This window comes from Episyrphus balteatus, chromosome 4, assembly GCF_945859705.1.
Source record: "Episyrphus balteatus chromosome 4, idEpiBalt1.1, whole genome shotgun sequence".
In the NCBI taxonomy this organism is placed as follows: domain Eukaryota; kingdom Metazoa; phylum Arthropoda; class Insecta; order Diptera; family Syrphidae; genus Episyrphus; species Episyrphus balteatus.
Genome location: NC_079137.1, coordinates 79,632,100 through 79,646,714, shown reverse-complemented (window position 1 = coordinate 79,646,714; position 14,615 = coordinate 79,632,100). Strand labels below are relative to the sequence as shown.

Genomic DNA, 14,615 nt, shown 5'->3' with positions numbered 1-14,615 from the left:
AAATTGAAGTCTCGCAGATTGTACTTTTTATACAGCTTCTCAAGTAACAATTTGGATTGTACAAGGTCCAATTTTTTTTTTTTTTTTACTCAACAAGCAATAGTTTTGTATATGTTTAGTATAAGGCTTGGTTAAGCAAGCCAACCATTTTGTTGTTCCCAAAGGAACAGGGCTAATATTTTCTTCTTGTAATTATGCAATGTTTTTTTCTTAAAAGTATGCAATTTTTCTAGTGCATTTGAAAAAAAAAACATTGCATCCTACTAACAATTTTGCTTCTATAATGCTTTACAGAAGCAACAATTGCATCTGTAAAGCTTTATAGAACCAAAATTGTTTGTCGGGCATTTCAATGTGAGGTATCCCTATTTTCCACTCATCTTTAATATTCGAGCATGGTCTACTGGTAAGAGGTGAAGGGAGAAGCCTCTCGCCATCATTATAAAAGTGAAATTGTTAGTTTGAAGGAGCTATATAAGCTCTTTCAAAGTTTAAGCTTCTTATAGACCTTATGAGCAGGAATAAAATCTTGTGGACCTAAAAACTTAAAAAAAGGCAAAATAAAACTCCCAAAAAGGCATAAAAAGGCATTTATTGAGAAAAGAATAAAATATAAAAATTAATTGCAGTAATTTTGAACAATCATGAGTTTTTTAAAATTTTCAGTCAACAAGCGCCTGCGATTGTCCCTTAAGAGTGCTCTAAAGGAGCTAAAATATCTCTCTACATCTGTAGAGACGACTGGACTCCAATTAAAGAACTCGACATAGCCCACTTCAACATTTGCCGGGAGCTCTGAGGTCGAACTACGGCATACGTTCTTTAACGTTTTGACTATTGCTTTCTCTATTTAATTAGAAGAAAATGATAGAGACATAAAGCGTCAATACGTTAACGTACGTATGCCGTAGTTCGACCCCTGGATTTGTGTTCCAATGTATTACGCAATTTATTTGTTCAACTCTTTCGAGTTCTTATTTGCCAAAAAAAAATTGATCTGTATTTCTCAAAAACATCTTTTGCGACTGCCCCTTTCGCAGCTTCCAAATTTCTCTTGATTATGTCCAAAATCTGGAGAACTTCTTCAAATCGAGTATTGTAAATTGAGTAAGTTAGCTTTTGAACTCTGATACGTGTCGGTTTTCGGCCGCGCAATAGAACGTAGAAGACAATAAATGGTAGCAATAGCAGACAATCAAGTTGCATTCGAATTTTGTTTGTGTGGGGTAATTTAATTTAGTTAGCTTTTTGTTTGTATATTTGAGTGTTTTGTGTGTAGGCATTACCTTTAAGACGCTAAAAAGATAAAAAAAAAAAGACAAAAAAAGGCAATAACAAGAGAAAAGGCAAAAAAAGGCAATAACGAAAGAAAAGGCAAACAAAAGGCAAAATAAAATACATATATTTGGCACGAGGGGGACGTGAAACGTGTTTGTTTTTAATCTATAATGTCGTACGATTAAGCAAGAAAAAAAGGCAAATTCCACAACATGCTATCCCTGCTTATGAGTATATTCTTGTCAAACTTGTATAAGGTTCTCCTTGTTTTCATGCCCAACAACCTTACTAAAGTTAAAAAGAAGCTAAAATGTAGCTTCTGTAATACCTTTACCTGAAATTGTAGTTGGGTAGCACGGTTCCATATTGGAGGTAGTAGTTTATTCGCGAGTAGAAATCTAGTATAATTTATTTCCTTAATGTAATGTAACGTAAGAAATTTTTTGTTCTTACTGTCCAATGTTTGCCTAAACAAAAATTTATCTCATGAAACGCACTCTTTTTTTCTGACATTTCACCAAAAATGTCAAAAAATTGACATTTCTGACAAAACTGAAAACGTTTAAAAAATTTTTATTTTCTTCTGATCAAATTAGAAAAATTTCAAACAATTACAAAATAACAAAACCTACATAAACAATGACATATTATTCCCGTAAAGAAATCGAAGATCTTCATTCAGACATAACATCAATTGTCTCCAAATCCGTCGGCTCCGAAGATCGCACTCTAGTTAGTGCAATCGAGCATTGTCTCTACAATGGCTATGACAAACGCCGAATTGGTGATAAGATTGCTTCATCCATGGACGCCAAAAAAGCATCTCGCCTAACTGACAAAATTCTACAACATTTAGAAGACTATCGAAATAGTACACAAAAAGCTAAAAAAAGAACCAACGAAGAGTCGAGGGGAGACAATAAAGATGTTAAAAAACAGCGTGTAGAGGAGCTTAAAGCTCCTCCAATGGGTGCTTCTAATCCAACAGCACCAAAACAACCAGATGCCAAACCAACACCGAGTAATCTTAGTTCCACACAAATTAAATTGATGATGGCAAATGCCCAACGAGAAATCGAAGAACGTAAACGGGCTTTGAATAATCTCAAAGCCCAAGATCCTATTCTAGCTGCAGTTCCTCAAATTGGACTTCCAGTTGCATTAGCTACTCAGGTTCTAGCTAAAAAACCTGAAGATTCAGAGAAAGCACGAAAAATCGCTGAACTTCAAGCTCAAATTCGTGCAAAGTTGTCTGGAACTTTGGCAAACATTATTCCGCCTGTTGTCCAAGACCGCCCTAAACCATTGATTCTTGACGATGAAGGTCGGACAATTGACAAGAGTGGAAGAGCTGTTAATATTCCCACTTTGACACCGACTTTGAAAGCAAACATCCGCGCAAAGAAACGCGAAGTCTTTACCAAGAATCAAGTTGTTGATAAATCTCTTACCGACGAGACTGTTAAGTTCTTTGATGACCGAATTGCTTTGAAACCAACCATTCGCAATAAGAGAACACTTCGATTTCATGAACCTGGCAAGTTTTTACAAATGGCTGAGAGAATGCGAATGAAATCGCAGCTGGAGAAGTTACAGAATGAGATTTCCCAGATTGCTAGAAAGACTGGCATCAGTTCGGCTACTAAGTTGGCTTTAATCGCTCCCAAACAGGACACTCCTGATGATGTACCCAGTATGGAATGGTGGGATTCGGTAATATTGACGAATGACTTGAATACACTGGATAACAATGGAAAGATTTGTATTCGAAGGTCGGCCATTACAAATCTGATTGAACATCCAACACAAATGAAGCCACCAAGTGAGTAAAATATTCTTTTTTTTTTTTTGGATTTCAAGCATGATACATTTTTCGTCATTTGATAATTGTAGTTTAATTCAGTTTTCTTTCGGGAGACGTTTTTCATGCCTTACCAAGTCTTGTTCCTTCAACTTCGTTTGATTTTTTTTAGGTTTTTTCCCTATTGTTTTAAAATATTGTACTTCATCGCTTTGTTATCTCAAAAAACAGGGTTGGCTTTGCATTGTATAGACGAAGGACTAGGGATGCAACATCGTTAAAAAAAACATCGATGTTTGAATACATCGATGTTTTATTTACAACATCGATGTTAAAAAAACATCGGTTCTATCTTCGATACATCGATGTTTTCCCGATGTATTTTTGTTGCACATAAATACGTTCTACTGTATCTAAAGAACAAAATATTTATGCCTTATCTGTTTAAAACCCAAAAACCTAAGTTGAATTGAATTTTTAGGTACCACAAAACAGACAAATTTATCAACAAAATGAAACATATTTTCTTAATACGATTTTCGTTTTTATTTATATATAAATACCATCAATTCTAATCAAATGGAATCAATTTTTTAACGTTCAGAGCTCTGAACGGAACGCACAAGCATGTCAATAATGGTCGCCATAGCCGTACACACCATTGGGCCAAGCGGGGCGGTGCCCCGAGGTCCCAACTGACGCTAGGGTCCTGACTGGAGACAATGCAGAGAAGGAAACTGTTATTATAAATAAAGTAGAAAAAATATTACCTCAGGGACCTCAAAAAATGCTACTAAAATAATCTAAGCGACCAACAAACAATACTTCTGGGGCCCCCAAAAAAAGAGAAAGGCGTATACATATCCTTTTTAAAAAATGTCTATATCGAAATGGCCCCTGAAAATTAATATTGTCCCGGAGCCCTGGCAACTCAACGTACACCTCTGATGGTCGCGTTCTGATTTCTGAACACATAGAAATAGTCTTTTGAATGAAAACATTAAAAAAAACTTTGAAGCTTTGAACACTAGACAAAAAAGATTGAGTTTGAGAGCACGGTTGCCGGAGTGGGTAGGATCCTACCAAACTGGGTAGGTTTTTTTACTTTGGGTAGGTTGGTAGGTTTGAAGTCAATTTGGTAGGTTTTTCCAAGTTCTTTCTCTAAAATAATTTTATTTTTAATAATTGACAAAAAAAATTGTAATTATGTCAAATCTACCCAAAATATTTGTGCCAAACAAATGTGCCCATCTAAACCGAGAGTAATAATATTAAGTAGTGTATGTAAACCCAGTATCCTCATTGTTGGTGTCTGAACTCATCCATTTTCATGTTTTGTGTTGACACTAACTTCACATTCTTGATTAGTGATTTCTACAAAATGGCATTACAATTTTATTTTAAAAGTTTTTTTCCAAAAAATTATTTATAAAAAATTGTTTTTTTAAAAAACATTTTGAAATTTTTTTTTCTAAAAATGCATGTTAATATATCAATCAAAACTGCATACTTGTTTTGGAGGGCAATTTAATTTCAGATTTTATTTTATTTTTTTAAACGAATTTTATTTTTTTTTCCAAATTTCTATATAAAAAGTCTTAAAAATTTAAGCAACTATAACTCCAAGAGCAAGTTCGTGCGACCCAGTCGTGCATTTTATTTTTTTAAACAAGAATTTATTCTCTTAAAATCGAAAATTTTCGTTGGGTAGGTTTTTCTTTGAATTGGTAGGTTTTTTTGGAAACTTTGGTAGGAAATTTTTTATGCGAGTGGCAACCGTGTTTGAGAGTTCAAGTTCTGTTATTATGCAAAAAAAGAAAAACGAGTAACAAAATGAACGATGTCGATGCTTTGCAGATTTAACGTCGATGTATCGGCGATGTATCGGCTTAAGAAACATCGATGTTTTGAAAACATCGATGTATCGTTTGCATCCCTACGCAGGACATAGATCAGATTTCAATAACATAGACAATATCTATGTATGTCTATGTTATTGAAATCAGCTAGAAAAATATTATAGTGAAAGGACGTTACTAAAAATGTTACACATTTTAGATCCAGATAATACTGTTAATTGAAAGTCAGATTGTGGCGGACATTAGCAGTATTTATAGTCAGAAATGTGTTAGATTAAAGTTTGTCTCTTTTTAAATCGAATTCTTAGATAAGATTTGTTTGGGTATTTTTTGGGTATTTCAAACAAATTTTTAATTTCTTTAATAAAAAACAACAGAATATCGGTAGTTCATAAAAAAAAAATAATAATTGTACAAAAAAAAATCAAGTCGGGTTGTATAGCACCACTATTGTCATCGGAAGGTTAACGATTGTTAAGAAACCTTAAGAGGTTGATTTTTTGTTAATATAGTAAGTATAGATATTTAGTGTTTATTTGTTATTTTTAAGAAACTTTATTTATAGAGTCCTGAAGAAAGATATATTCATACCTGAAACGTCGCACATAGGAGTATTTCGATCAAAAACCTGGACAAAATTATTTTTTGAAGTAAAACAATTTACTTTTGCTAGAAACTATTATTTATGCAATGAAAGGCGGTTTTATGTAAATAAGTTGAAAAACTTTAAAAACGCTTTAAAATAATAGAGCTTCTAGAAAGAAACCATTGTGATTTTTAGGCTTACTGAATCCAAATGCATTAATTTCAATAAAAAAATTTCTGGAAAATGTTAACAACCAGGAAGAAAAACACGTAGGGCGTATGAGTGATTTTTACTAAAAGTGAAAATTTCATTCGCAAATTATTTTGTTAATCGCAAAAATTCGCACCCAAATTTTTGATATTAAATTAAAAGATTAGTCAAAGTTATCATAAATCTATGTATCAAAGCAGAATAATAGGGTATACTATAACAAAGCAATTAGACTTTAAAAAAAAAAGCAATAAAAATATCTATATGTGCCCTTAATTATGAAAGTGGACTAAGTCACTCCTAAAAATGGCATCAAATTAAGCCTAAACATTTATGTTATTTAAGGGGTAAAGTTTATTTGAAAGCGAAATTGCAGTAAATAAACTTCTTTATTGCTCCTCTAGTGATTTCATAAAAGAAATATAATTAAATCGTTATAAGAAAATTATTATGCAAGTTTTTCTTCAAACAATGCAAAAAGTGACTTAGTCCACTTTCATAATCATGGGCACATATGTGGCAGACTCTTTTCCCACTGTCATTTAAATGAACAAAAAACATTAAATATTTCCATAGCTACTCTTTAATTATTATTCAATACCTGCAATTGTATTTTTCATCTGAAAATGTTATGTTTAAAAGCACACTCGCTCACAATCAATCTCCTAACAATACTCACCAAATCACCATAAAAAACAAAAAAAAAATCCAGAAAATAAACAGCTGACTTTGAACTTGTTTTGTCACGCCACACACTTTACCAGAAAAAAAAGGAGTGCATCATATGTGCCCATCTATATTTACCATCCGCTTAGTAAAAAATTTAATTCAAAATTTTGATTTTTAGAAAATCGACTTTTGTCCAGCTTTCTGACCAGAATACTCCTATGTGCGTCGACTGATAAAAGTAGGAAAATAAGAAAAGACTTATAGCACACAAAAAATTGAATTTATTTTACTAAAAAAAGGTCACGCAAGAAGGAATATTTCTTATGCACTTTATGTTTTGATTAGTAAATCTTTATCTTTAGGTGTTTAACAGAAAACATGTTTTTTTTAAGAAAAGAACAACTTGTGTGAATTAAGTGAATTTACAAACTTCTGCATTAATTCTTTAGAACAGCATAAGCAAGTTAATATTGTATTATACTGATTTTGTCAAAGCCTTTAGTAGGGTCAATATCAGAGTTTGCCTTGGATTTTTCGGAAATATGCTTAAGTGGTTTGATTTGATTCATATTTATTCTGGCGAAAGCAATTTATCGCCATTGGGGATGTGTTTTTTCAAAACCAATAATAGGCAGTTCTATTTTTGCTTCTTGTTAATGATTTGCCTAATATTCTGGGTTTTTGATGTTTGCGGATGACGTCAAGTTTTATGCTGTAGTGGCTAATCTCGTCGCTGTAGTTCTAATACCTCGTAAACCAGAAAAGTTGATTGTTCAAGAGGTAAAAAACTAATTATGAAATGTATGAGGACCAATACAAATGATCTGGTTTTGTCTAAGCGAAGCTCTGAAAATATCGATTTTATTCAATAAGGGTCTTTTTTTATTACATCCGGATTTCTTCAACAATATAATTGTATCTGAGTTAAGAGGTATTAGGACTACAGCGACGATATAAATGATTGCTCTCTTTTTCAAAAAGATCTGAATGAACTTTCAAAATGGTGTTTTTTTAAATGATTTAGAGTTAAATAATAAAAAGTGTGCTTGCATGCTTTATAATAGAACACTTTTTCATATGATTCCATCATATACTTACTGAATAAACCTTTGCTTCTTGTTAATGAGTTTGAAGATATAGGGGTTATTTTTGATAGTATATTGTCTTTTGACTTTTATATGTAATGTATTTATCTTTAAGCCAACAATCTGTTGTTTTAAATCGTAGATAAATAAATATAAATACATATTTTGCTCTTTTCAGATGAACCATTAAAGCCAGTTTACCTGCCAGTATTTCTGACCAAGAAGGAACGAAAGAAGTTACGTCGTCAGAACCGCCGCGAAGCCTGGAAGGAGGAACAGGAGAAGGTCCGTCTTGGTTTGGTCCCTCCACCGGAGCCAAAGTTGCGAATTTCCAATTTGATGAGAGTACTCGGTTCCGAAGCTGTCCAGGACCCAACTAAAATCGAAGCCCACGTTCGAGAACAGATGGCCAAACGACAGAAAGCCCACGAAGACGCAAACAATGCAAGGAAACTAACCGCCGAACAGAAACGAGAGAAAAAGATTCGCAAAATCAAAGAGGACACCTCGTGTGGAGTCCATGTGAGTGTATATCGCATTCGAGATCTTCAGGACAATGCTAGCAAAAAGTTCAAAGTCGAAACAAATGCCAAACAACTACACATGACTGGCTCCGTGGTGCTATTCCGAGATTGCTGTGTCGTCGTGGTCGAGGGAGGACCAAAGCAACAGAAAAAGTACCGTCGACTGATGTTGACCAGAGTCAAGTGGGAAGAGGATATGGTAAAGAACCCCGACGGCCAGGAGGTGCCGAATTCATGTGTGTTAGTTTGGGAGGGAACCAGTCAACGGCGACATTTTGGGGAAATCAAATTCAAGGTGTTCCCTATGGAGAAGATGGCTCGTGAGTTCTTCCAGAAGCACCAGGTCGAGCATTACTGGGATTTGGCCTATTCGGGAGCTGTCCTAGAAGCAGCCACTGATGCTTAAAGTTTGCAAACTATTTAAGAAACTAGAACTTTTGGGATGAAAATAAAAAAAAAGATGGAACAATATTTTTTTTGGAAAAGATCCAATCACTTGAGGTGATGTTTTACTTTGTCTACTAAAACATGCTTGACAGTGCTCAGGAGACTCTGATTGACTTTTAAAGCATAGTTGGTTAGGTTTTTGATGGTTTCGTAGGTCATGTAGCCTTTTTGAAAGCATTCGGCGACTTGATCGACGGCTGCCAGACTGGCAATGACACAAAGACCTTGTTCGGTTATTTCCGTCTTTTCTTCTCTCATTTGAACGATTTCTTCTTCGGCGGCTGAAATAGAAATAATTAAGGATTATTTTTATCGGATGAAATCGCCCATTTACTTGAATACTCAAAAAACTGGTTTTTTTAGGAAACGAGTTTTAACCCTTTATCCATGTGACATTTTTGTAACGAACCAAAAAAGATGTCACATAAAACCATACGAAGTAAGTATGTGAATCTCTTTTGACTTTAATAACTTAATTTTTAAATACTACTTTATCGAAATAATTCAACATGTTACCCAAAAAAGTCAATATAAGTATGTATGTTATTGACAGTTTATTTTGAAAGCTTGGTTTTCTTGAAAAGATGTACCAATGCCTACAAAAGTAAGATATCCCAAAAACATTCTTTTTCTCTCTTAACTTCCAGGGTTTTCTTTTTGGATTTTTGAAAAATGTTTAAAAGTAAATATTAAGTAGTTTGTTCTTAAAATGTTCACATTTCTGTACTTAAAAACAGCTATAAACATTTTTTGTTTTGATCCCTAATTGTCGAAATATATGATAAGGCCCTGATTTTTCAATCAAACGAATAGGTAAGGTTAGGTTGAAATGGCTGTCAGGAAAACGACTGACACACTTAGACCACTTTTTGGTCCATTTTGATACCATGATTTTGCAAGGAAATTCCTCACTACTGGAAAGGGCAGGACATGATCAGAGAAGATGTTGGATTGTTTCTTCTTGTCCCTCATCAAAGCAACAACTATGGCGTGCCTACCTATAAAGCAGTGTTCTGTTAGGACACTTATTACAGAGCTGATATGCAATCTGCTTAAGGATAATACATTTTTTTGAACGTTTTGAATCTAGCCTAGGCCAGGGCCCTATTGCACCAAACACTTTGCATTTTGCAAATTCTGTTGCGCCAAACTCCAATTTGTAAAGAGGAAATTATTTTTTTGAAAAGTATGACAAAAATTCCTTCTTTGCAAATTTTGTTGCACCAACCACAAATTTGCAAAGCACAAAGTACTTTTCTAAAAAGCGCAAAGTTTTGCCAATTTGTCCCATCATAAAATTTCAAAAATTCCATTTTAATTTCATTTTTCCGCTGATTAATAAAAGAAATAAAAATGTTTGAATTTTCTTGAAAACCAAACATCTAATTTCACAGATCAACACACTAAACTCAGACCATGGAAGTGAATTGGAAATACAGTCGAAACTCGATTATCCGGGATTCGATTAACCGGGACGCTCTATTATCCGTGATGAAAATATTTGAAATTCTTTCTCGACAATAAACAAAATTTATTTATTTAAACTCTATTATCCGTAATAAACTCTACTATCCGTAATATGAAAACAGGAAAGAAGAAAATTTAACTAAAAAATACAAAATCAGCACTCAAAAATAAAGAAAGTATTTTAAATTTTTTTTTGTAGAGAGTTATTTTCTTATTTTTTTTTTTTTTTTTTTTTTTTTTTTGAAAAGTAGAATTATTCTGGAACAACATATCAGGATTTACTGATAGTTGACCGCATTCACATCAATTCAATCGAAGAAAAGCAACGGGTAAAATCCCCTGTCACACAATAGGTGTGTTTTTTATTACCACCGGGCTTAGCTGGACAAAAAAAACGCCTCGGGGCTTAACCGAAAATCTTGGCAGCACTGCTTATTGAATGATCTGATATCAGCAGACACAAAGAAAATTTAGAGTTTTCATATTTATCGCTTTCGGGCTTTCTTGTATTTTTTTTGTATGTTTTACAAAGAGATACAAAAATTTATGCTAGCAAAACTACTTAAATAAATTTTGTCGTTTCAAACGTCAGTTTTCCCGTTTGTAAACCAATTCTAAACAATTTATGAAAAAATTAGTTTAGTAAGACAGATTTAAAACTGTTCAAAAAGTTAACCCAGAATTATAATTGGAGGAAGCAGTCGGAAGCTTATGTCAAATCCTTCGTTTTTGTTGTTGTTTTCTTTGACTTTTTGATAAGCTTTCATCCGTCGAGTGCGGTTGGAAGCGCTGTTCCCCTCCGTTGAATCGGACGCTTCAGGCAATTATAGTTCTACCTTTAAGCCCAGGGATATCATCGGGCTTGACAACTAAGCCCAAGGGGCTAAGGTGTTGCTGCATTTAACATGTAAATTGCTTAGCCCTGACTGCGCTTTTTTTGTGCAGCTAAACCCGGTGGTAATAAAAAAAAACCTAAACATGCAACAATTTTTACTTGCTCAATAGGGCAAGTATTGGTTTCGTGCAAAAAAAAAAAATTCGAGGTTTTAATCAAAACTAACATTACGATGATGGAGAAGCCCAAAAAAGTGGGTTTCGTCATAACGTCCGTCGGTCTGTGCGTCGGTGCGTCGGTGCGTCCGTGCGTCCATCTGTACAAGTAGCTACAGCCTAAACGAGTGGACGGATTTTCTTGAAATTTGGTATGGATGTTTTTTTCGTAATTTCCAAGGTTGGTTTTTTTTTTGTTTTTTAATAACTCGCTTAGAACGTATACCTCCCATACAAAATTTTCGAGTTATTGCAATTTTCTCGAAAACGGCTCTAACGATTTCGATTAAATTTAGCACACGTAATGCTGTATATCGTCGGTGAAACCAGAAAAGTGTGTAACTCCATTTTAGCAAATTTTATAGGAGAGCAAAAAAACAAAATCGTTTTGAAGGCATTTCTATGAGTTTTCATTTTCTAATTTGCTAATAAAATAAAAACTATGAATTTTAAGGGGATTCTGAGTTTAAGGAACGGTAGATATTTGGTTTGTCTAACAGATGGCATTCAAATCTAATTTTCAGAAAATTTGGAGTTACACACTTTTCTGGTTTCACCGACGATATAGTTCTAACATAACTGCGTTTTTAGTTTTTCTCAAAAAATACGGATAGTGGAAATATGGTCTTTACATTTTTTTAAATCGCGGATGTCGGCTCTTCCCGTACATCATTATGGAGTTATTGCAATTTTCTCAAAAATGGCTCTAAGGATTTTGATAAAATTTTGCATACGTAATATTCAAAGTAATTGCAGTAAAACTGCGTTTTTAGTTTTTTCAAAAAAGTCAAGTAAAATAAAAAAAAATTTTATTTAACTAACATTTGGCCTCCATGCCGGCTCTTCCCCTACATCAACCAAATTTCTTAAAAATGTATATAGAGGCAGCTCTAATAACCTACAAGTAAGCTAACATAAAAAGGCTTTGAACTGCAAGAGCAAGTACGTGCGGCCCCAGTCGTGCATTTTATTTAATTTTCCTTAAAGTTCTCGTGATATTGTAATGTATGCTCAAAAAAAAATATGAATTGTTACGTTTATGAAATAATTTTTTAATTGTTTGCTGTTTTTTTTTTATTATTTTTTAATAAAAACTTAAAAACATATAAATTTTTTCTTGAAAAAAAAAGTTCTCTTATCCGGGATTTTCGATTATCCGTAATGGGCTCGGTCCCGACCATCCCGGTTAATCGAGTTTCAACTGTAGTTACGAATCGTGACTAATTCACACTCCAAAAGGAGTTAAGGAACGATGTTCAGCTGTCAAATAGCTACAAATTGTAACTAAACCAAAGACCATAGTTCGATATTATAAACATAAATAAACTATGCCTTCTGCTTCATAGCCTCCTCTGGAATTGCCAACTACCTTATTCAAAATTATGCGTCATTCAATGAATGATTACAATTTAAAGTGAAAATAATGATATTATATTGATAAATATTAAAAATTCAATTATTTTCTTCCTTAAACAAATTGAAGTAAGGCAATTCTAAGTAACTATAACCAAAAAAATAACAAAAATGATAAAGTAAAGTACAATCAAATTTCAAAAGAAATCGTTGTTTAAGTAAAAAAAAAAAAGAAGATTTCAACCTTTTTTAACAACGAAAAGATGTTGAAACTATTTACTGCTTTACTTTGCAAATTTTCAAATTACGCAAAGTTCCATTTTTAGTTGGTGCAACGCCCGCACTTTTTGCTTTGCAAAAAAAGCATACAAAATTGCAAAGTGGGGAACTTTTAATTTTTGGTGAAACACTTTGCACTTTTACTTTGCAGAAAAGTATTGTTTTGCAAAGTTGCAAAATGCAAAGTTGTTGGTGCAATATGGCCCAGATCTGCATGTTATAATATTTGACCATCTTATGTTTGTTGCCTCTATAGCGAGTTCATCTGCTTCGCAGTTTCCCACAATATCTCTCTGACCCGGCACCCAAAAGCGGTGAATGTTAAACTGTTCTGACATCTCCATGAGAGATGATCGACAGTCGCGGGCAGTTATCAAACGAACAAAGTCAATATAAAAAAAAGATATTCCTAGGAATAAGCTCTATCTGAAGACTACTGAAAAATTGGGCCTAAATAACTCCGTCAGTTTTTAAAGCTAAGAAATAACTTTTTGTAGGATTGATGATTATTTTATTCCAAAAACTTCTGCATTAATATGTAACTCAAAATTGGTGATCTTTGAGTTATGGCAGTATTCAAGTAAATGAGCTATATGGTTTCAATAGATTTGCTTACCTGTTGGATTGATAAAAACATGTTGACCATAAATACAAACTGTGGAAGCAGTAATAACATCGTAAATTGGAATTCCACCTTCTGCTAAAGCTGCTCCACAACAATTGATGGCTGAACTAAGTGCACAGCCGTCATCTTGGAGTATGTAGACCATAATGTCGATTTGAAAGTTGGGGAACTCGTGTAAGCAAATGACCGGTTCGAGAGCCTTCTTCAGAGCGACACTGAGGAATTGTTCCTTTTTTGTAAGGTTTTCGGTGCGATCGTTTGTGGCAAAGGGAGCGTATTTGAAATCACATTGTATAACTCCTAGGGCACTGTAATAGGAATATGAATTAGTCAAGGAATATTCAAAAGAGTTCGAATGACCAACTTTTTCTTAGATTGTTTGCTTATTTCTCGAGGAGGAAGAATGGCTGCTAAGAGTTTTGTGTTTCCGTATTCCAGATAAGCAGAACCTTTGACTTGAGATAGAATACCGACTTTGAGGACTGTAAAACATTGAGGTTTTGTTTAGATGACGGAGTAGGGTTTCATAAAAATGTTTACTTACAGGTTGGCCTTGGATCAAGTTTAAGATCGGCTTCATTACTTGTTGATGGGGCAATGGTTTCAGTTGGTTTGATATAAATTGTGTATGGAACTGAAGATTCGGGATAAAGTGATTTGCGATTTGTTGGTGGCATTTTTTTTTTTTATTTATTTTCAAATTTAAAATTTTAAAGAAATTATCGTGGTACACAAGGAAAGCCGCTCGCTGAGAAATGTCAAAAAATGAGCATGTTCAGAGATTACAATTTATTACATTGGGAATGTTTGGAAAATAATACAGTGGAATGAAATGAAAATTAATTCGATTCCATATCGTTTACATAAGGCTTTGTTTATATTAACAGTGTTTTATACTATGCAAGTTTTTTGGTTGGCAGTAAAACTTGGACCCAGTCAAAACCCTAAAATGTCTTAATTTTCAGATAACAGAATTTCCCTTTAGAGGCGTCAAAGTAGCAATTTTCAATTAAAAGCAATTTCAATGAAATCAATGCAATTCACCTCTACTTGGACAGAAGAGCATGAGTAGTTCTAGAAGTAAATGTACAAAAATCATCAACTACCAATAATTCCAAAGGACTCAAGTAAACATAAAGGCTTACAGCCATATTTATAAAAGAATTTTAAAGGTTGTTTAACGGTAAACAACCTCTAAATAGCTTTTTAGTACAAAATGTGTATTTATAAAGAATTTACACATTTAAGAAACGTTGCTTAACGATTGCTTAACTTAAACGCCATTCACTGCGTTTAGAGCTTGCTTAAGCCATTTTAAGATTGATTTGACCACATATGAATTATTACTAAGATCGTGAGCTCAGTATCATGTTATTAATTTA

At 33.6% G+C, this 14,615-nt stretch overlaps 2 protein-coding genes across 2 annotated transcripts; one reads left to right on the top strand and one right to left on the bottom strand.

Moving 5' to 3' along the window:
• Window positions 1–1,832: 1,832 nt before the first annotated feature.
• Window positions 1,833–8,432, top strand: LOC129919651 (U4/U6 small nuclear ribonucleoprotein Prp3). Its single transcript, XM_056000608.1, has 2 exons — window positions 1,833–3,100; window positions 7,667–8,432. Exons 1-2 carry the CDS (start codon window positions 1,918–1,920, stop codon window positions 8,416–8,418), a joined length of 1,935 nt encoding a protein of 644 aa, XP_055856583.1. The 5' UTR covers window positions 1,833–1,917; the 3' UTR covers window positions 8,419–8,432.
• A 72-nt stretch (window positions 8,433–8,504) lies between these two features.
• Window positions 8,505–13,980, bottom strand: LOC129919655 (exosome complex component MTR3). Its single transcript, XM_056000615.1, has 4 exons — window positions 13,778–13,980; window positions 13,598–13,715; window positions 13,225–13,541; window positions 8,505–8,740 (listed from the first exon to the last, which is right to left on the bottom strand). Exons 1-4 carry the CDS (start codon window positions 13,908–13,910, stop codon window positions 8,505–8,507), a joined length of 804 nt encoding a protein of 267 aa, XP_055856590.1. The 5' UTR covers window positions 13,911–13,980.
• Between the last annotated feature and the right edge of the window lie 635 nt (window positions 13,981–14,615).